Source organism: Oncorhynchus nerka, linkage group LG3 (genome assembly GCF_034236695.1).
Source record: "Oncorhynchus nerka isolate Pitt River linkage group LG3, Oner_Uvic_2.0, whole genome shotgun sequence".
In the NCBI taxonomy this organism is placed as follows: Eukaryota; Metazoa; Chordata; class Actinopteri; order Salmoniformes; family Salmonidae; genus Oncorhynchus; species Oncorhynchus nerka.
The window spans coordinates 43,927,449-43,948,747 of NC_088398.1; the positions used below are offsets into that span (position 1 = coordinate 43,927,449).

General features: G+C 43.3%; 1 protein-coding gene across 1 annotated transcript in view; it reads left to right on the forward strand.

The window, feature by feature from the left end:
- The window catches only part of LOC115108441 (protein TANC1-like), a 296,178-nt gene extending 275,399 nt beyond the window's left edge, over window positions 1-20,779 (forward strand). Inside the window, exons 20-27 of the mRNA XM_029632769.2 lie at window positions 12,889-13,022; window positions 13,135-13,258; window positions 13,703-13,878; window positions 14,107-14,239; window positions 16,082-16,173; window positions 17,185-17,331; window positions 17,940-18,040; window positions 18,193-20,779. Of these exons, the coding sequence (XP_029488629.2) occupies window positions 12,889-13,022; window positions 13,135-13,258; window positions 13,703-13,878; window positions 14,107-14,239; window positions 16,082-16,173; window positions 17,185-17,331; window positions 17,940-18,040; window positions 18,193-19,864 (2,579 nt within the window). The 3' untranslated portion in view covers window positions 19,865-20,779. The remainder of the gene's footprint in view (window positions 1-12,888; window positions 13,023-13,134; window positions 13,259-13,702; window positions 13,879-14,106; window positions 14,240-16,081; window positions 16,174-17,184; window positions 17,332-17,939; window positions 18,041-18,192) is intronic.
- Window positions 20,780-21,299: the final 520 nt, after the last annotated feature.

Here is a 21,299-nt window from a genome sequence, read left to right on the forward strand (position 1 = left end):
GTGCGGGTGCAGCGGAGGTAAGCCCAGGCACTGGGTGATGATGAGAGAGGTTGTATCTCTGGACATGCTGGTAGTAATGGGTGAGGTCACCGCATGTGTGGGAGGTGGGACAAGGGAGTTATCAGGGGTATAAGGAGTGGAACTAGGGGGTCCATTGTGAACTAAAACAATGATAACTAACCTGAACAACAGTATACAAGGCATATCGACATTTGAGAGAGACATACAGCGAGGCATACAGTAATCACAGGTGTTGAATTGGGAAGGCTAGCTAAAACAGTAGGTTTGACAACAACAGCTAATCAGCTGGCACGACAACAGCAGGTAAAATGGCGTTGACTAGGCAACGGGGCCAACAGATAAAACAAACAAGCAGAATGGAGTACCGTGATTAATGGACAGTCCAGCGTGCATCAGCTATGTGGCCAAGAGATCAGTGTCCAGGGGGCAGCGGTGGATGGGGCAGGGAAGCTGGACTGGCGAGTGTTATCCAGGTTAAAAAAACGAACAATGACTAAATAGCTTGTAGCTAGTTAGCTTCTGGAGGTTCTTGAGTGTGTTCTAAAAAATTAAAAATAATAGCGATTCCGTATCACATTGGGTGAGGCAGGTTTTCGGAAGGTATAAACAAATTAAAATCAAAAAGAGATAGAAAGTAAATATGGGTGTTTGGGACGCGGCGATGCAGACGGTTAGCAGGCCTGTGCTAGCAAGCTAACAGTTCGTAGATAGCTAGTTGTGAAGATCCAGCTGAAAAATTTTCAATTTGCGGTGGGAATCCGGGGAAGAAATCGGTGGATGAAAAAAATAAATAGGTCCGTTATGCTCTGGTTAGAGTCGCGTTGTTCGAACTGGCGAGAGCTTTCCGGGCTGAAGGTTAGCTGATGACCGGTTAGCTGAAGACCGCTAGCATGGCTAATGGTTTGCTGGCTAGCTTTAGTTGAGCTTCAGTTGAGGGGTTCCGGTTCCAAGTAAATATAAATATAAATACTTTAGGAAAAATAGCTACATTGGGTGAGGCGGGTTGCAGGAGAGTAATTGGAAGCTTAGGTTTAGCAAAAAGTTTTTAAGGAGATATGCGAAGAAAAATATGTAAAAAAACGAAAGAGATATATACAGAGACACGACACGAAAGGACTTACTGCTACGCCATCTTGGATACTGTGCTGGAAGATGCATCACTTTTCTGTTACAACAAAGTCAAGGCAACAATGCTGAGTACAGGTGGAAAAAAGTCACAAGTGGATCCTGCAGTCTTCTATTGGCTTGATCAAGACTACAATGTGACTGTACTTGCCTGTCATGATGAGGACTTCATCTGGAGTGGCTCACAAACCTTTGCTACAACTGTGATTCCACACCTCAAAGCTGTTTTCCAGGTCGGCCGTGAGGAGCATGATAATTTTTGTTATGTTGGCATAGAGTTTATTACCGTTGACGGAACAATACTGACTCAACAGGAAAGCTATGTCAATAATCTTCAACCCATCCACATGGATTCTTCAAGAGCCGTAGAAAGGAATTCCCCTCTCTGTGGAATTGAAGCTGATCAATTGAGGTCAAAGATAGGTCATATTTTATGGGTTGCTAGACAGAGTTGACCTGATGTAATGTTGGATGGCTGCAACCTGGCATCAAACACAAAACACGCCACTGTACACTGTACATTCATGAGGCAAACAAAGTTGTTCGTGAACTGAAATCACGACATGTGACTCTAAAGTTTCAGCATGTTGTAAAAGATGACTCTCTGAAACTAGTTGTCTTCAGTGATGCTTCGCTAGGGAACCTTACAGATGCAGGCGCACAAGGTGGACATCTAATCGTGTTAATGGGTGAAGGTAGTCAAAAAGGATCAGAAGGGTTGTCTGAAACACACTTGCTGGGGAAACCCTTGCTCTTGCGGATGGAATTGACGACGCCATCTTTCTGACAACTCTGTTCTCAGAGCTTACCACTGGTGAGACAAAACGGCACATTCTACCTCTAGTTTGTGTCACTGACTGTCAAGTCAACCAAGTCTGTCACAGAGAAAATACTTTGTCTTGAGATTAGCAGCATCAAGGAACTTATTCAAACACAGAGAATCCAGTGGATTCTGTGGTCGGCCACAAAGGAACAGCTTGCTGACTGTCTGACTAAAAGGGGAGGATCCGGTCTTGTGGCAGCTTGAGTAATACAAATAAAATCTTTGTCACACAACCCATTTGTAATGGGTAACTTAAATAATACGTGGGACATTTAATTATTTGATTTGTCTTTAAAGAAAAGTGGAAGATTGTTAAATTCATGTTTTACGTATCCCTATATTTCTGTTATTACTGTGCTAATGTATCACTCTGTTATTGTTTTACCTGCGTGGTAGTCTCACTGTTGATGGACCTGGCATGAGTACAATGGCAACCATGCATTGTGGAAATACGGTTTAGTAAACTTGGTTAAACTGGAACCTAGTCATTGTGTCATTTTAAGTTAACAGTTTAACTCTATTTGTAAAACAAAGTAAATGTAAACAAATTGTATAGCTTCAAAACATGGTTAAAACTATCATTTAGATGTCATGGACTGTCAATGAATTTGAGAGTGGTTGCATTTCTCCAGCCCCATCCCTTAGATTTGTACCGAAACAGTGGCAGTGAGAACTTAGTTTCCACTTAGCGGAAAGACGCTTTAAAAGCGTCCCTGCTTTGGTCATTTGGTCCTTTATCTGGATGGAGAGCCATCAGGCCATCCTGTGGTGCTTACTGAGTGAATTTCTACTTTAGAGCAGAATTACCGCCATCGCTCCCAGCAAGAGCAGTCTAAGCACTAAGTCATCAGTGCAATACATTGTCCATTTAGGTCATGTCAAGCCATTTGCCCTCATGTTTTGTCCTGTGTTTCTATCATTATCACACACCTACTCATATGTTCTTCTTACTGTAAGTGTCGCCAGAGCTTCAGTTTCGACCTGAAACAAACCATTGATAATAAAGCACTGCGGAGAATTATTACAGTCTTTTTGTTGGACAGTATTAAAGTCCCAGTGGTAATACAGAGAAACGGTTGATATTGGGAGAGGTACAATGTACCTAGTGGCCACTTAAAAATTATATGCAAGACCTCTTTTGGAAGAGGCAGGAAAGTTGGGACCCATCTGACAAAAGCAACAGTTGAGAGAGGAAAAGCAGGAGAGCTATGGAGCTGCTGGCAGGAGGGGGTGAAAGAGACATGAGTTGTTAATGACCAGTCAAAGTATTTTAGGATTGATCCTGTAAATGGTGCAGGAAGCCAAATGGAGCCGGGAACAAAAGTCTAAAAGGACGAGTCCAAAGTGGCACCCTATTTCCTACATAGCTCTACGTTTGACCAGAGCCCTATGGGTCCTGTTCTAAAGTCGTACACTTTTTAGGGAATAGGGTGCAATTTGGCACGCACCCTAAAATCATGGGTCTGTTGTCATTTCTGTGAGTCACCAGGGTTGTCATATAAACGCTGAACAAAACAAATGTGTCTGTGGGGAACATTGTGTTTTGATATAAATCAAAGATGAGGCCCTTGGGTATGGAAGTATTCAAATTGGGATGGGTTTTAAACATTTGCCACAATAACAGTACCCCCATGCTGATAAATATTACCACTTACCAGTGCCATCACTATTCGTGTTGGTACAGCATCTCTGTGTACTGAATGAGTAAACACATCTCTTAAGGGTATTCTTTGACTCAGTCCCAAATGGCACCCTATCCCTTTAATAGTGCACTACTTTTGACTAGGGCCCATAGGGAATAGAGTGCCATTTGGAATGTAGACAACACCAAGACAGGTTTTTAGAAATTATTATTGTTGTTTTTGTTATCATCATTGCCTCTTGTGGAAAGCTGTACACTGGAGATAAACAGAGACAGAGTGGAGATAACTGACTCCAGCATTCTCTTATCTGTGGTAGTCTGTTAAAAAAAATGGAGTACACCAGCACAGACAGGGATCTGTGTGTGTCTGTCTATCAGATGTCTCTCAGACTTTTTCACAGTAGCAGAACTTCGCTTGTTTGGCCCAACATGAAAGAAACCCATTGTATATGATCATGATGACCAACTGTTGCTTAGAAAGCCTAGTGATCTAGACCAGAACTGCAATGAAATGGGACAGAAGTTCCCAACTCCTCATCATTTGTGCAGCTCATTTCATATGTATGGTTTAGAGCACACAATCTAACGGTGAACAATAGTCTCTCTGTGGCCTCAGTAGAATGTCAGCCTGGTGCAGCCTAGCAGTAACAAATGGTTCTGATGTACACAACCAGTCAAAAGTTTTTAACACCTACTCATTCAAGGGTTTTTCTTTATTTTTACTATGTTCTACATTGTAGAATAATAGTGAAGACATCAAAACTATGAAATAACACATGGAATCATGTAGTAACCAAAAAAAGTGTTAAACACATCAAAATATATTTTATATTTGAGATTCTTCAAATAGCCAACCTTTGCCTTGATGACAGCTTTGCACACTCTTGGCATTAGGACTAGGAGAGAGAGAGAGGATGGCTCTGATGTCGGACAGCCTTTTAGGACTAGGAGAGAGAGAGGATGCCTCTGATGTCGGACAGCCTATTAGGACTAGGAGAGAGAGAGGATGGCTCTGATGTAGCCCAGCCCATTATGACTAGGAGAGAGAGAGGATGGCTCTGATATCGGACAGCCTATTAGGACTAGGAGAGAGAGAGGATGGCTCTGATGTCGGACAGCCTATTAGGACTAGGAGAGAGAGAGGATGGCTCTGATGTAGGACAGCCTATTAGGACTAGGAGAGAGATAGGATTACTCTGATGTAGCCCAGCCCATTAGGACTAGGAGAGAGAGAGGTTGGCTCTGATGTAGGACAGCCTATTAGGACTAGGAGAGAGAGAGGATGGCTCTGATGTAGGACAACCTATTAGGACTAGGAGATAGAGAGGATGGCTCTTATGTAGGACAGCCTATTAGGACTAGGAGAGAAAAAGGATGGTTCTAATGTCGGACAGCCTATTAGGACTGGGAGAGAGAGAGGATGGTTCTGATGTCGGACAGCCTATTAGGACTAGGAGAGAGAGAGGATGGCTCTGATGTAGCCTTGCCCATTAGGACTAGGAGAGAGAGAGGATGGTTCTGATGTCGGACAGCCCATTAGGACTAGGAGAGAGAGATGATGGCTCTGATGTCGGACAGCCTATTAGGACTAGGAGAGAGAGAGGATGGTTCTGATGTCGGACAGCCTATTAGGACTAGGAGAGGGAGAGGATGGTTCTGATGTCGGACAGCCTATTAGGACTAGGAGAGAGAGAGGATGGTTCTGATGTCGGACAGCCTATTAGGACTAGGAGAGGGAGAGGATGGCTCTGATGTCGGACAGCCTATTAGGACTAGGAGAGAGAGAGGATGGTTCTGATGTCGGACAGCCTATTAGGACTGGGAGAGAGAGAGGATGGCTCTGATGTAGCCTTGCCCATTAGGACTAGGTGAGAGAGAGGATGGTTCTGATGTCGGACAGCCTATTAGGACTAAGAGAGGGAGAGGATGGCTCTGATGTAGGTCAGCCCATTAGGACTAGGAGAGAGCGGATATCTCTGTTCCAAGTGACACCCTATTCCCTATATAGTGCACTTCTTTTGCCGAGGGCCGCTGTATTCTCCGTAGTGCTACTTCTGTCAACTGGTGCTACTTCTGCAAATACATTTCGTAGCAAAAAGTGCTGAAGGGCTTTGGGGCTTATTACATCCTAGAGACAAAGTTATCCATTCGAAATGGGCCTTCATCTCTGGAAACGGCTGCTTTCCATCTTAGTGCCGCATGTTCTTATGGCTGAGAAATGGGCCGCAGTGTTATTTTAGATTTGGACGAAAACGTTTATATTTTTTAATCAAAACCTGCTGCTTCAGGTTTTGCACTTTGTTACATCATCACACTGCTGCATACCAACATTTCTGTTCCAACCCCCACCACCTACTTTGTTTTAGAGAAGGATAGAGGCCTACTTTATTTTTACTTCGTTAGACGGTAGTGCAAATCAAATCACATTTTATTTGTCACATGCTTTGTAAACAACAGTGAAATGCTTACTTACGCTGTTACTGTAGTCTATACCTGTTGTTTACGAAGCATGTGACAAATAAGATTTGATTTGCACTACCGTTTTGATTTTCAAGAGGTATAGGACAAAATACTATTTTATCACAAGTAGTAGGCAGATGTGTATGGGTCCCTTTAAACAGATTTACACACAAGCCTTGGCTGGTTTCTGTAGACATGACCATTACTGTGAATAATAGTAGTTATGCTTGCCTTCATTCTCAAAGTCATCCGGTATGTGCCACCTGATGTAACTGTGATCTAATATTTCCCTCTGAGCTCTATGTATTTACCTAGTGGATGTTAAATCATAGCCACGTTCCTCCTTTCAACTCCCATTCATTATGGGCTAATGCAATAGCAGGTTGCAGGTGGCCGAATGGCTCCGGGCACAACACCAGCGACACACTCCAATACCCACCACAGCCGCTTAATGAACGCATTTTGAAAGCCCTTTGCACCCACCTGGCACTAGGCTCATTCAAAGCAACACTTTATATTTCAACAGATATGCAAATATTAATTATTTTGTGCACTGTGGTGCTTTAAACTCATTGAATATTTGTATTTTAGCAAACATAAAGAGGTTACGCTTCTCTGCACTTCTCCTGACCCCTTAGGAGAATGATTCGAATGGTTGTATTCAATGCCTCTTTACAGGTGGGATTGGGTTGTAATTCAATGGAGAGCCATCACAGCTATAGAAAAGAGCATCAATACTTAAATGTCGTGGATACGGTATAGACAGCAGAACCTTTTAGGTCTTAGAAATACTGAGTCAATATCACAGTCAGACCCCTTCATATTAATTCTGATTTAGGGTTTATTAACCCAATCTGGAGGCCTGTATGGCGATATGGGAGAAAACAGTGAGACACAAATACCCCCGGTGAAATATCCTCCCGAAAATTGACATTTATTGCTGCAGCTCTGAACAAATTCTCTCAGTTAACGACCTGTCTGAGAAATATAATTTCATATGTGAAAGAAATATGCTCTCTTTTATTTTCAAGTTTTCTACTCCGCTAGCCAGCACCTCGCCCAAATAGGTGTGCGTTTATTTTTCTTCTATATGTGAAAAAAATAACATCTTTATGCAAATAGGCCCATTGCACTTTGTTTGGATAGAGAGAGATTCGATCACGGCTCCGTGTTGGCAAAAAATAAACAACCAATTCCCTCCTGACTGTTTTACTTCTAGGAATGACAAAAGGTCATATAGCCCTCTCTGTAAAGCAGCTTTCTGATATATGTGAATAAGTCGGCAGCAGTGCAAAACGTAAGGGGAAAGACATATAGACACGGTGAGGTATAATGTTTGTGATCATATGGCATATATCTCAAGTTACAAGAGAAGAGCTATTCTGAAGTTATGGTTTCTGTAGAAAATTGCAAAGTGGGGTTGTTTTCCATCCGTAAAAGAGAAGGTTTGTTTACATTATATATCACATATATCAAAAATGAATAATGCAGCGACAAAGTCAGGCGGCAGCCCTGACATTTTCTACATTACTTAGTAAAACGATGAGATCAATTTCTCATTGTCATGAAATATACAGTAGAGATATCGAGTGTAGTACCGTATATCGTTTTTTTAATCCACTGTAATTATGCCAAGAATCTTTTATTTTTTATAAAATCTTCCACGTTCACAGGCTGTGCTTAATATATGTGGTGTTTAGTTGTTTGTGTTATAAGTGTTTGGTTGTGTTTCATTATTTACAGCTGGGAGGACGTATGCCAGGCTGACATGTCACACAGTAGTTTCTCTGCTGGTGGAGTGAACTTGTAATGATCTAGACCTACATAGAAATAGACTGAAACTCCCATGCTGCCACAGTCAGGATGTAGGTCTTCATGTGATGGATATCGTATGTCGCTGTGGTGTCCTTGACCGACTGATACAGATGTCATGCTACAGCTGGCACCCTGCTTCTCCAGTTAGCCTTGCAATGGTCTCCATCTAAACCTTCAGAATCAGCTGTTTCATAAATGATTAGCTACTAGTGCATGTCTACAAACTGTGCACCTTGACACAGGACACTGTAAAGTCATGGCCTCTCTGGTATTCTGGACTGTGTATGTCCCAAATGGCACCCTATTACCTAATATACAGTGGGGCAAAAAAGTATTTAGTTAGCCACCAATTGTGCAAGTTCTCCTACTTAAAAAGATGAGAGAGGCCTGTAATTTTCATCATAGGTACACTTCAACTATGACAGACAAATTTAGGGGGAAAAATCCAGAAAATCACATTGTAGGATTTTTTATGAATTTATTTGCAAATTATGGTGGAAAATAAGTATTTGGTCACCTACAAACAAGCAAGATTTCTGGCTCTCACAGACCTGTAACTTCTTCTTTAAGAGGCTCCTCTGTCCTCCACTCGATACGTGTATTAATGGCACCTGGTTGAACTTGTTATCAGTATAAAAGACACCTGTCCACAACCTCAAACAGTCACACTCCAAACTCCACTATGGCCAAGACCAAAGAGCTGTCAAAGGACACCAGAAACAAAATTGTAGACCTGCACCAGGCTGGGAAGACTGAATCTGCAATAGGTAAGCAGCTTGGTTTGAAGAAATCAACTGTGGGAGCAATTATTAGGAAATGGAAGACATACAAGACCACTGATAATCTCCCTCGGTCTGGGGCTCCACGCAAGATCTCACCCCGTGGGGTCAAAATGATCACAAGAACGGTGAGCAAAAATCCCAGAACCACACTGGGGGACCTAGTGAATGACCTGCAGAGAGCTGGGACCAAAGTAACAAAGCCTACCATCAGTAACACACTACGCCGCCAGGGACTCAAATCCTGCAGTGCCAGACGTGTCCCCCTGCTTAAGCCAGTACATGTCCAGGCCCGTCTGAAGTTTGCTAGAGAGCATTTGGATGATCCAGAAGAAGATTGGGAGAATGTCATATGGTCAGATGAAACCAAAATATAACTTTTTGGTAAAAACTTGTTGTGTTTGGAGGACAAAGAATGATGAGTTGCATCCAAAGAACACCATACCTACTGTGAAGGATGGGGGTGGAAACATCATGCTTTGGGGCTGTTTTTCTGCAAAGGGACCAGGACGACTGATCCGTGTAAAGGAAAGAATGAATGGGGCCATGTATCGTGAGATTTTGAGTGAAAACCTCCTTCCATCAGCAAGGGTATTGAAGATGAAACGTGGCTGGGTCTTTCAGCATGACAATGATCCCAAACACACCGCCCGGCAACGAAGGAGTGGCTTCGTAAGAAGCATTTCAAGGTCCTGGAGTGGCCTAGCCAGTCTCCAGATCTCAACCCCATAGAAAATCTTTGGAGGGAGTTGAAAGTCCTTGTTGCCCAGCAACAGCCCTAAAACATCCCTGCTCTAGAGGATGGAGGAATGGGCCAAAATACCAGCAACAGTGTGTGAAAACCTTGTGAAGACTTATAGAAAACGTTTGACCTCTGTCATTGCCAACAAAGGATATATAACAAAGTATTGAGATAAACTTTTGTTATTGACCAAATACTTGTTTTCCACCATAATTTGCAAATAAATTCATTAAAAATCCTACAATGTGATTTTCTGGATTTTTTTTCTCATTTTGTCTGTCATAGTTGAAGTGTACCTATGATGAAAATTACAGGCCTCTCTCATCTTTTTAAGTGGGAGAACTTGAACAATTGGTGGCTGACTAAATACTTTTTTGCCCCACTGTAGTTCACTACTTTTGACCAGGTCCTATAGGGTTCTTCTCAAAAGTAATGCACTATGTAGGGAATATATATATATATATGTATGCTGCAATTAGTTGGTTGTAATTTTGGGTAGAACAGATTTTTCCAGGTATTTTTGTTCAATGCATGTGTGACATAATTCCACCAGTCCGATTTATGATATAATTTATATAAATTAGTATATTTGAGTTTAACTATAATATTTGTTGTAATATTTGTTCCGTCTTTTCAGGTGGAAATTACAACCAACTTTCTATGGCTTGTTTTAAAAATAGCGATATTTTGGAGATTTCATTATCAAATAAAACCGAAATGAGAGGTTGTAATCTGAATAAAGGGGGAAAGGCCATTCCTGAATATGGGGTGAGACATTATTACTAATCTGCTAGAGAACCAGTTTGGATAATTGAGAGGTTTCTAATATTGAATCATTTCTGCCCTCTGAATGTGTATTATATAAATAGGCCTGTTTAATTTTGTCTGGCTTGCCATTCCAAATAAATATTTTTTACATCTAATTTAAAAAACAAGTTGCAAGGCCAATAGGTAAACAGGCATGTGACAAAAGAGTTAATCAGGGTGATTTTTTTCCCCTTTCCATGGTAGCAAGATCTTATCTATTTTTGCTAACTTTCTATTACTGGCCCAACGCTCTAACCACTAGGCTACCTGCCGTCCCAAATAAATACAGAGTATGTCCACTTCACCGTCAGACCATTCTATTGGTAAACTACACGGTAATCCCCCAAACATTTTTAAGTGATCCAACACGAATATTTATCATCATTTGGTTGTAATCCAGAGAGGTTAGAAAAAGTATCTAGATCCTCTATGAGGCTGTGGATGGATCCAAATTGTGGATTTAAAAGAAAACATGAATCATCAGCGTTCAATGACACCTTTGTTTTTAAGCCCTGGATTTCTAGCACATTGATATTATTGTTGGATCTGACTCTAATAGCTAACATTTCAATGGCCATAATAAGTAGATATGCCGATAGTGAACAACCTTGTTTACTCCTGTTGACAGTTTATACTTTCTGAGAAGTAGCCACTATTTACTATTTTACACCTAGGGTTACTTTACATAACTTTAACTCATTGTATAAGAGATTCTCCAGAATTGAAATATTCCAGGCATTTATATATCAATTTGAGTCGTACTTTATCAAAAGCCTTTTCAAAGTAGGCTATGAATACCAGGCCTGGTTTCCCAGATTTTTCATAGTGTTCTATTATTTACAGGTTTGGTTTGCGTATCAGACTGTGATTTACAGTCCCACCTCCCCTAAGGACAGCAGTGTTGGTGGGCCAGAGAGGCAGATTAGGAGGAAATACAAGGTTGAGTGGCTTATTACAGAACATACCTGGCTCTGAAAAAAGGAGGGAAGGAAAGAGAGAGGGAGGGAATGGGTGCAGTAAAGAGTAATGTTTGTGAGATCAAAGAGAGACATAAAATGCATTGAATTGTACTTAGAAGATCAGAGAGGAATGCCACTGGGTCTCCTATAGGGTTTGAAAGTAGTATGCAGACAGAGACCACTGTTAGTCATTCCTTAACATTCCACTACAGATAAGTGTACATCAGAATTGTGTCTAAAATCACAGATCAAAAACAAATGCATCTCTGAAAGAGTCAGTGATTAGAACAATCAATTATTTCATCCTCTGGGCTTTTGAGTTTTTACTCATGAAGCCAGCTGATCTCAAATCCGTTTTGGCTGATGCTGCCCCATAGAGATGTGTACTGTGTAGTAGTCTGGAGGTGTCTGTCTGCTCTGAAGAGATATGCTAGTGGATCAGATGAAGGGTGTGGTCGGCTGAGACAGGCTCGTAATGGAACAGCCCTCCGCTCACACTCACATCCAGATGGATGATGTCACTCAGACAGAGACAGTGGCTCTGGGTCTTGAATCTTCCTGAGGTGAATCAGAAAGCACCACTATTCTCTCTCTCCCTCACTCTGTGGTCTCTGAGGATTTATTTGTTTGGATACCAACATTCATCCAAGATTGCCGGAATCTACCACAGTAAAGTGTAGCATCCACTGAATGTGGGCCTCGAACTACTGCTAGGATTAGTCTGTTTTGGCATGGCTCAACTGAATGCAAAGCAGGAGGTGAGCCTATTGACTGTTGTATCATAAATGTGTGGTTTGTCACTGTATCTTATGCGTTTAAATTATTTGGAGCATACTTGCATGCATCTGTCTTTAAAATAGAATACATACATACAGTATAGTAATTTGAATTAAAACAGAAATGGCAAAGATTTTTTAATTAACCTGTCAGCATATTAATGGTATCTCATTTAGTTTTTTTCCCGTTTTCGTTGTTTTCGACCTGCTATCATGTAGACGTTAGATGAGGTCACTTCTCAAGTCTCGAAACTCTTGGCACACTACTATCAGACAGCTTAACCAGTTGAATACGTACCTACAACTATAACATAGTTGTCTGATTGTAAACAGGACTTGCATAAAAGCATTAGCCTATTTTCCTCATTCTATTATTTGAATCGATGGTAGGCCTATATACAGTACATAATGTAACAACATGAGTGCCTTAACCAGTAATAGGCTATTCAAACATTGTGTCTGTAGTATGTGTATGTCTCTGTTGCTCTCCTATTCCATTGAGGTAGGTGTGTGTGAGTGTGTGTGTGCGTGCGTGCGAGAAAGCGAGAACAGCCAAACTTCCTGACCACAGTTCCTGCGACAGTGTTTATTTTTATAATGGAATGACTAACCAGGCCCAGCACACGATTCCAAGAGATAAGATTCCACATGAATGTACAATCAGAGAGTATTGTTTATTAAGCTTTATTGCAGCTTATTATCCACTGACATATTCAGACACTTCTGTTGTCCCTTTTCTCAATAAGAAAATAATACATATTGTGGTTGGGTCCAATTGTTGGCGCTCAGTGAAAGTACAACTAAATGCTTTATATTTTCAACTTGAATGGGAGCAAGCTTTGTCTCACGCGAGCCAGACCATAGCCTGCCGTGTGTGTGTGTGGTCTCACCCTTGCTGACCCCAGTCCTGACCAATCTCTTCTCCTCTGGTCTCATCAGCTCTGACGGTGTCGGCGGGCCGGGGGAAGATGGACGTGTGTGGCTTCCTGTTGGAGCAGGGGGCTATGGTGCAGCAGATCAACCGCAGGGGGGTCTCACCTCTCTTCTGTGCTGTCAGACAGGGACACTGGCAGGTGAGGAACACACACACTGCTTGCCTCAAACTACAATTACACTTCAAAGTAACCATGACGATTTACCCTGGGGAAGTAGAGTTTACTGTAAGTCTGTGTGTGTGTGTGTCAGATTGCAGAGCTGCTGCTGCAGCATGGTGCTGACGTGAACATCAGTGACAAACAGGGACGGACACTACTCATGGTGGCGGCGTGCGAGGGCCACCTGAGCACGGCCGACTTTCTGCTGTCAAAGGGTGAGTTACCACGACGCTACGCTAGATAACGTCTGTGTCCGTGGAAGTTGCGGAGGTGAGGACAGCTCATAATAATGGCTGGAACGGAGTAAATGGAATTGCATCAAACGCATGGAAACCATGTATTTGATACCGTTCCACGTATTCCGCTCCAGCCATTACCAGGAGTCCATTCTCCCCAATTAAGCTGCCACCAACCTCCTGTGGTCTGTGTCCCAAATGGCACCCTTCTTTTTACCAGGGCTCATCTTTTTTACCAGGGCTCATGCCATTTGGGATGCAAACATCTGCTTTTTTTTCTAAAGTCAAATGAAATTCAAATTTAGAGCATTCAAATTTCAATAACCACATATCACACTTAGTTTTATATCAAATGTTTTGTTGAGTGAAGATTATATGCTGTGGTTTTGAGAAATATGATGTTGAATATTCGGTCTCTCCCAGGTGCGTTGTTGACATCGATGGACAAGGAAGGGTTAACGCCCCTGAGCTGGGCGTGTTTGAAAGGACATAAGAACGTTGTACAGTTTCTGGTGGAGAAGGGTGCGGTCATAGACCACACGGACAAGAATGGACGGACTCCACTGGACCTGGCCGCCTTCTACGGCGACGCGTCGATCGTGAGTATTAGAGAGAGATGGACAGATAGACAGACAGAGACGGTCATTGAGCTCGATCTAAATCTATCTCACTAGGCCTGCCCCTTAGTTAGGCACAACACAGTCCTCTGTGTCTCCTTATGGGACGCACACTGCTGAGAATTAACAAATATCTATGGGAGAGTTAAGAGTGTGTGTTCTGACTAAGGAAGAGAGTGTGTGTTTGACTGTGTTGTTCCTGGTATGTAGGTCCATTACCTGGTGGAGAGAGGAGCAGTGATAGAGCATGTGGACTACAGTGGCATGAGGCCGTTGGACCGGGCGATTGGTTGTCGGAACACATCGGTAGTGGTGACCCTGCTGAAGAAGGGGGCTAAACTGGGTAAGAAACTAAGAACTCTAACTATGTTACAAATGGTCCGTGTCTGTCTGTCTGCAAATAATGTTCATTCGTTAATGTGTCCACTTTCGTCTATTCCAACCACAGGACGGTCTTTTGGTTGCTTTAAGATGTTAGTAATGAGAGTAACTTGTGCTTCCAGCTGAGTGTCTGTACTACTAAATAAAATGAGGCTAATCCATGGAATCAGGTGACAAACCCCTGGTTTCATTGATGCTCACTGCTAAATTCAATGCAATGACACTGAACCAATTTCTACCAGCATTCACCTAGTGTGTGTAGTGTCTCTCTCTCTTTCTGTGTCTCTCTTTCCCCCTCTCTCGCTCTTTCTTTTCTCCCCGCGGTATGCCGGCAGGCTAATTTGAGATTGGTACTTATCACCTAAATGACACTCAGTGAGCTATCTTGGCCTGGAGCTTATCTGCCTCATTTTACATCTGCAGTGCAGGCCAGCCAGGTGCTCCCCTCCCTGAATTAGCTAATGGACAATATTTCAACCCACTCTCCTTACTCTGGTAGCAATGTAGCCTGTTCCTAGCACACAAAGCTATCAGTCTCTATGATCGCAATGACTGTTACGACCAGCAAATCACCATTTTTCCCCATTAGGATTCATATCAATGCAATTATAGGTACAGTATATCCACAGACAAACTCACTTTGTTTTATCAGTGCAGGAATCCTTAATGGTGAAACAGCCACGTTCATTTGTGATAATACAACAGCAAATGTTTTTATTTATTTTATTTAACCTTTATTTAACCAGGAAGGGCTTTTTCAAGAGTGCCCTGGCCAAGATAGGCAGCACCAAGTCATTACAAAAAAAATTACAGACAGACAACATGAAAAACTACAAGTAATCTAGTAAAAACCATATATAGTATAAAACAGCAAATTAAAAACATTGACAGGTCAGGGAATCAGCCTCAAAATCCTTCATCAGTGATTTAAAAACACCAATCGGGACAAGTTCTTCCAGTTTAAAAGTATTTTCTAAGGTGTTCCAAGACGATGGCGCAGAGTACATAAAAGCCCTTTTACCAAATTCAGTTCGGACATTTGGAACAGTTAGCAGGATAAAGTCCAGCGAACGAAGAGAAGACCCACCACATGTCTGAACAATAAAAATGCACAAATAAAAAGGTAGTAAACCCAAAAAGGCTTTGTAAATAAAAGTATACCAGTGACTGAGCCTATGAAGTGACTAGAGAAGGCGAGCCAACCCTGGTATACAAAGTGTAAACTGGGTTTTTGCAGTTTAAAATAAATCTCAAAGTGCCATGGTAAAGAGTGTCAATTGATCTCAAACACTGAGTGGAAGCATTCATATAAAAAATATCCCAATAACAAAGAAGTTATTGTAAAACAAACACTGTTTTCTTCCCTGAGACATCAATTGCACTCGCGATATTCTGCTGTTCTATATACTGCAATGTTTCCCCCCCGCATTCCGCGATGTGCCTCCACTTCGGCAACAAAACAAAAACAACAATGGCGAACAGTGGCGTTGTTTCCCCTACTGTGAATTCCATCTTTAATCTGGGAAAGGTCAAATCACGTTTTATAGCTGTAGCGGTTTCAAATTCTCCTCTGCTTTTCATCTTTTTACATGATTCCTTCCTTCCTTCAATCTCTCATCCTTTTTTTCTTCTTCTTGACTGCCTTCAATGTAACCCTAAGGGTACAGAACGTCGCCTTATGATCGATCAGGTACAATCTTTAGGTAACTTTACCCTGTTACCAATTTCCTAGTGAATAGAGTCCGTGGGTCGGGCAGCAGCAGTGGTGTAACTCTACTTTCTCTATGTCTGTGTGGACCAACAGGGAATGCAGCCTGGGCTATGGCCACATCCAAGCCTGACATCCTCATCATTCTCCTGCAGAAGCTTATGGAGGAGGGCAACCTGCTTTACAAGGTATGGAAAAGAGATCAAGTCAACATTACACTGTTCAAATTATAATTTGGGATTTTGACAATGAGGCCCTTTATATTTTGGCAATGAGGCTCCCAAGAGGCGCTGCGGTCTCAGTGCTATAGGTGTCACTACAGACCCTGGTTCTGTAAATAAGAATTTGTTAACAGATTAAATAGAGGTTGAATAAAATAAAATTAAAAATCTACATGTACTGTGCAGTTTGTAGGAAGTTGCTAACTAGCGCAATTGCTAACTGCATGCTAGCAGATACCGATAGGTTTCCAGTCATTGTGCTAACGCTAGTTAGCATTGGCTTGGGAAACTACCTCCAACTTACTTCATACTTGACACAGGGACATAAAAATGGTATCCACGAGTTCCTCTGACTCTGGAGAAGTAGATAAAGGGCCTCATTGCCAAAATCCTGAAGTATCCCTTTAAGTCTGAACTTTATGGTTTGAAACAAGGACATTATACTGTATAATGTGTATGTACAGTCAAGTGTGTTCTGAGTGAATGGAATATATATTTTATGATGGGCTACATCTAAACAAAGACTGATGCAAGTACTGTAATTATACCTTGATGTCACTGAATTGATCGGCCATCAAAAGGAGTGTTTGTATATATCTCAGCCACTGTATAAAAAGGACATCTCAGCCACTAATTTGCTTGAGAGAAAACAACGTAATGACTGTCATATTTTGAGCAGCTCAATGCGACGCAGCAGAGATAAATGGGTGTGTGCCGTGCCACACTCGCCTTCTGAGCCATGATTGATCCGTGGCATTTAACAGATTGAGTTTTATGGCAGATAAGGACAATCCGCTCGGGTGGAAACTGTGTGATTGATGAGAGAGACGGAAGGGAGTGTGTGAGCTGCTGCGGCACGGCTGTTGGGTTGGGGGGGAGTATCTGATGACCGTCCTTCTTTTCCTCTCTCGCGCCCTCTTTCCTTCCCTCCCTCTATCTATCCCTCCCTACCTCTCCCTCATTTCCCTCTCCCTGCAGAAGGGGAAGATGAAAGAGGCAGCCCAGAGGTACCAGTATGCTCTGAGGAAGTTCCCCAGAGAAGGGTTTGGCGATGACCTGAAGGCCTTCAAAGAGCTGAGGGTGTCTCTGTACCTCAACCTCTCCCGCTGTCGCAGGAAAACCAACGTAAGATTCCCCACGATCCTCCTCTCCCTTTCTCCTCTAGTGCTGTATTTACTGGGTCATTGGTTCCCAAATGTCTCTGTTAAAATATACAATATGTGATCAGGCCATGTATGACACTACAAGTGGACGTTGGAAGATCTTTAAGTCAAAGAAACTGTTGTTGTACTGTGTGTTTATGAACGTATTTGAAAGATACACATACCAGAAGTATGGCTGCCCTTAAGGAGTACTAGACAGCACTTTAAAAGCCCCATGATACAATTTCGAGCCAATTCGTGTTCCAGGCCTATGATCGATGAAACGTGACATAAACTAACACAATGCTCTTAGGAACAGATTGAATTCAATAAATAATACTATCTACTACCCGTCCAAAATTATAGCTATTAAGCTGTCCAGTTGAGTGAGTTTGATTGAGCCGTTCAAGACTAAATTATAATCTGTGCAGAAGTCCACAAGCGATAGCATGCTTGTAGTCATTGTCAGCTTGCTCCCATAAACAATCAGGGAGATGGATGCAGAGAAAGAGAGAGAGCTGTGCCCCTGGACAATGTTCTATTTCCTTGCATTGGTTAATCATATTGATCCTCCCCTACCCCTTGGAACAGGACTTTGGCTTGGCAGAGGAGTTTGCGACCAAGGCCCTGGAGCTGAAACCCAAATCGTACGAGGCCTATTACGCCCGCGCTCGAGCCAAGAGGAGCAGCAGGTAAAGCTATTCGTCAGAAACTCATAAGGATAAATCCCCCTCTTTTAGGGGACCATTGTTAGCGTGAATTGTGAGAATATGGTTCAGCTTCTTTTTTTACCTCGCTTCTCAAATATCCCCCCAACTTGCTCTGTATCTCCATCCTACCCCAGGCAGTTCACGGCAGCCATGGCTGACCTGCACGAAGCGGCCAGGCTGTGTCCCAACAACCGTGAAATCCGGCGGCTGCTGGCCCGTGTAGAGGAGGAGTGCAAGCAGATGCAGCGCAGCACCACCCAGGGCAAACCGCAGGGATCCACGTCCTCGTCAAACCAGGCCCCGGCCAACCACGACTCGGAACACAAACACGAGGAAGGGGAGGAGGAGGAGATGTCGGGGCATAGCATGGCCGTCAGAGGTCTGGATGGACAGAACACTCTGGGGATGAATGACGTGGAAGGGGAGGGAACTTTTCAGTCTCAACACTCAGACAGGAGAGGAGAGAGAGGTGAGCCCTGGACACAGAACATCTACTCCATCAATAGAACTCTGCCTGACACCCTCAGCCTCACGACCCAGCAGAGCACCAGGCCTTGCTCTCCCCCCTCCGGGCCCTCAGGCCCTGGCAGGCTGAGTCACCACCATTACCCTCCCCGGGAGCCCAGAGAGCCCACCAAGCAGGCCCAGATAGTCAAAACCAACCAGCACATGAGCTCCCTGCAGGCAGGAGGCCGCTCCTCCGGGGCCAAGTCCCAGTACGCCCCCTCCAGCCCCCTGCCCAGCCGACACATGTCCAGCATGCTGAAGCCAGGGGGTCTGGGCATAGACATCAGCCCTCTACTGCCCCCTCCTGACGAGCCCGTCTACGGGGAGCAACGACTGTCTATGGCTGCTGCCTCCCAGAACATGGCTATGGGCCACCACTGCGAAAGGGACAGCGAATCCCTGCACTCTGCCCAGGCCTCCTACTCCTCCCAGGACCGTCTGTCTGCCCACTCGGTGTCCTCCCTGGACGCTCAGACCTCAGGGTCTCCCCAGGACCCCCTCAATGCTGCAGGGCCAGGCCAGGAGCGGAGGAAGGAATGTGGGGGTAACGGGGTCTCCCAGGGGGGAGACGGCAACATCAAGGTGTCCAGCTCCACCAGCTCCCTGGCCTCCAGCAGTAGTCTGTCGGAGAGCAGCAAGCTGCAGGGCCCTGACGTACGCACCAAGACCACCACAGACAAGGCCAAGCAGGGCCAGGGAGGCATGAGCGAGTGGAAACCCAGGCCCTTCATGGGCATCATGGACAAGAAGGCACGCTTTCTTCAGCAGCAGCAGCAAATGCAGCGGGAACTACTGCAGCAGGAACAACTGCAGCGAGAACAACTGCAGCGAGAACAACTGCAGCGGCAACAACTGCAGTGGCAACAACTGCAGCGGCAACAACACCAAGGGCTCCAGAACCACCCAGGCCTACAGCCCGCCACCGGAGCCCTCCGCAGCTGGCAGAGTCACTCCTCTGAGGGATTAGTGTCCCACACCATGTCTGCCATGGGCCTCCAGGCAGCAGGGGTGAACTGTGAGCTACCTTATGCCAAAATAGGGAGCACTTACCACGAGCAGCTCAAAGCTCCATCTCAGGGTGCTATGGGGAGCCTGCAGAATGGAATGCACTCAAAGGAATTTTCAGAGAAGTTGTGCCAAACATCCACCTGTTACAAGGAATCCAAGCCAGCTCTGGCCATGCCATCGCACACTTTTGTGGACAGTAAGCCCAAGCAGCCAAGCTTAGTCCGAGAGAATCCCGCCATTCACGTAGCTTCAATGAAACCAAAGCGATCATTCATAGAGTCAAATGTGTAGGAATTTTTATCTCCCCTCTCTCAACACACAGACAACGAGATACAAAGCTGGCACGCACATACAGACAACATGCACATTGCACACACCCACAAACACTTTACACACACACCTTTGCAAAAATTCTAAGTGGAGAGATAGTTTTTTATGGGCTGGTAAAAAATTAAGCAATGTAAGTCGAAACTTTGAAAGAAGTACGCAAACTATGTTTGTTCCCCCTGTGAATATCCGCCACATGGAGCGTTTTGATTGAAGCAGTAACAGAACAGATGTATTTCTTTCCTACTATTGCGTACAGCTGTTTGCTTCGGTTACAGGATGACATGTTCCCTCTTATTCAGCAAAGCTGGAGACATTGCAGTGACAGCACTTTACGCATTTACATAGGCCTTTAAGTAAAGTGCTTATACAACATATTATATTACAGTATAATGTTATTACTGAATTGTTCAGTGTTAAGTATAAGACAATATTTGCATCCAAAATGGCACCCTATTCGCTATATACCGTAATGCACTACTTTTGGTCGATCCTGGTCAAAGTAGTGCACTATATAGGGAATAGGGTGCCATTCTGGACATATCCAATGGGATTTGAACTGTGTTCATTATGTCAATGGTGCTGATGACAGAATTACAGAGCTATTTAGAAGAGCTGTAAGGATATGTTTGAGATGGGCATTCCTGTGTTCTAAGAAGGATGTTGTAGATCCTCACATTGTGTATATATAAATATATATTTTTCCTTCTTTTGAGTGAAGATCAATGTCAGTGTAATGACTTATCTGTATGTTGAGGTTTATTTGATGCACAATTTGGTTCCAACTGTGTTCAAGGTTCTGAAAAATGTATTTGTTTATGTTTGTACATTCTATAAATTGCCCGATAACGTTAACTAAATCCTCTCTATCTGCTTGTCGTTGCTGTCACGTTAATTTATTTAGTGTCTATGGCTTGATTCATTGTAAAAATATATATTTTATATAGTTATTTTTGCACAGCTACTAAGACATTTTACAAGTTCAATAATAAGCTCTGTCAAAGTAATATTGGTTTAAGTGCATGCCACAACTTCAATTTATAATAAAGAGTTAAAAAAAAGAAATATCTATAAACAAAAGGTTTGGGGGAGCATGGTGCCATTGACAATATTTTAATATGTATGTATGTTGAAATGGTTGCCATGTTTCCAGTATTGTGAGCTGTGTTACCCATAATCACATAGTGTAATAGAATATTACTGCCATTCCCAACATAGGGAAATAAAATCCCACGAGAAAACACTCAGGCCTGCTGGCTGTCATTGTAGCAGGGAACAGGAGGCACAGTTCAACATAGCTCTGGTCCAGGGTGGTAGAGCCCGTTTGAATGCACACTAAACGTCCTGGACCAGAGCAAAGTTAGACAATACATTTTAGAACCACATGTTTATACTGCAT